Raw genomic sequence first — 1,981 nt, 5'->3', positions numbered from 1 at the left:
AGTGTCTTCCAGTGTGCTACTCACACACGGTACACAGGCTGACCACACACAAACACATACAGGGCAATGCACACTTCTACACTCTCAAAAACACAGACCAAAACGTGTGTGACTGGATGTCTGACGAGGTGCCATGAGGCTGAGGCTTTCTGCAGCTGGCTCCCCATAAGCTCTATTAATAGTCTGCCATCTACACACCCCACCCCACTCCACCCCTCGCCTCCCTACAGCCACCGCCCTGGCCTGAACGGCCGCCATGACTACGTGGCTACCCGTCGCCATGGAAACCACTTGCTGGGAAACGAGCCACGCTGTCTCCAAGCGGGCACCACACTGTGGCAGCTCTGGGAAGACAAATCAATAAGCAAGATAGGAGGAAATTTACTATGTTTTTCTTTCTCCCCCTTTTTTAAAATTAATTTGTTCACTGCTTTTTCTCAAACAAGAAGGACAAAAAAAATCAGCATCTTGAGACGTTTAATAAAAGAGCACAAAACCCCAAATCAGAAACTAATAAAAGGTGAACTGCAAGAGAAACTGTGGTTTAATGTCAGATTGGAAATCCGTGTGCGTGATTGGGGGATGGGCACGCCAAAACACACGTGGAAACACTCCGCTCTGCTCTCACACAACCTCGAACTGCAAACACACCCTAAGGATTTAGAGTCAAGTCTTTATCTTTGTTATGGCTTAAAAAAGGATTACCATCTGATGGCGGAAATCCGAGATCCAGAACACCCCCTGAAATCGAATCAAGTGCTCTTTGGCAATGAAGCCTGTCTGCTCAGCCCAATTTAATAGAAATGCATTTATAAGCCTTGGAGAGGTCCTGCCGAAAGATGAATGCAAGACAAACCCAATCGCGTCCACGGGTTACACTAAAGTTAGGATTCTGAAACTTTGCCTTGTGGAACTCAGCATAACCATAAATATCTGGGGGAAAAAGCATAGATGTGTGTATTGCCGTTCCCTATAGCTTTAGCATTGTTACGGTCCCTGTCTGATCTTCAGGAGCATTAGCATCACGCTCTGCTGCACCTTTAGCCAAAGCCTTTGTGTTATCCTCTCTTCTGGACATTAAATTAGGAAAACAAAGAAAAAATGTGACAAAAAAACCCCTCTGTCATTCTAACAGAGCTGTTCAGCAGGGAGAGTTCATCTAGGCTTTAGCAGGGCTTAGAAGTAAAAGTCTTTATTTATCGTTGGCTCACTAACTAATAGCCGGAACCTTTCCACACTAAAATAGACATGTAAATCCCATCAATGTTAAAGACATAGAACTGAGCCTGTCTAATGACTATTACTCTCCGCGTACTTGAACTGTGCTGCTAGGAGGCTTTTAATAAAACTGATGGAACATCCAGCAACTTAAAACAGTGGCATTGAGCCATCTCACATACAGAAACTACTGCAGAGTCTCCTGGGAATTGTAGTTTTAAAGTCATCTAAACCCAAAAAGAAACAAAGTCACAAATGACCAAAGCGGTTTGTCTGCTTCAATTCCTCTTCTGTTGCGTGTGCTAGCCTCATGCACACCTCCCATCATTCTACCTGTTTTAGCCTTATGCATCACTACCATATCTCCGTCCAAGTCCCGCCTGCTGCTATAGCCCGCCATATGCCTGCCGGCGAGATACAACAGCTGATGTTGTTACATTTAGTGAGCAATGAATCATGTTTCACATGCTGCTGCAGGTGGTGACGGGGAAAATATGTTAGAGCCCATCTGAGCATACAGGCCAGGAAAAAGGTTAAATAGTGTACCGATTCGCTTCGGCTTATCCGTCATCTGTGATTAAATATTTTTGACTTTGAGTCTCTGGAGTCCAACATCGCAGTGACTTTTTCTGTTCATTAGTGTACAACATGCCTTTCTTTCATTAATGCACAGAAAGATGATTTGGAAATTGTTTAATATACTAGTGTAAATATGAAAACAGTTATATCTTCTTCTTTTTTAATATACGTTGAATTTCACACC

General features: G+C 43.6%; 1 protein-coding gene across 1 annotated transcript in view; it reads right to left on the bottom strand.

Annotated features, from left to right (window-relative positions):
- The window catches only part of slc2a13a (solute carrier family 2 member 13a), a 94,763-nt gene that overhangs the window by 68,058 nt on the left and 24,724 nt on the right, over positions 1-1,981 (bottom strand). The window contains exon 2 of the mRNA XM_005725313.1: positions 221-344. Within this exon, the coding sequence (XP_005725370.1) occupies positions 221-344 (124 nt within the window). The remainder of the gene's footprint in view (positions 1-220; positions 345-1,981) is intronic.

This window comes from Pundamilia nyererei, unplaced genomic scaffold (genome assembly GCF_000239375.1).
Source record: "Pundamilia nyererei isolate P.nyererei 1_Seehausen unplaced genomic scaffold, PunNye1.0 scaffold00014, whole genome shotgun sequence".
Classification (NCBI taxonomy): Eukaryota; Metazoa; Chordata; class Actinopteri; order Cichliformes; family Cichlidae; genus Pundamilia; species Pundamilia nyererei.
This window is presented reverse-complemented; position numbering and strand designations above follow the sequence as displayed.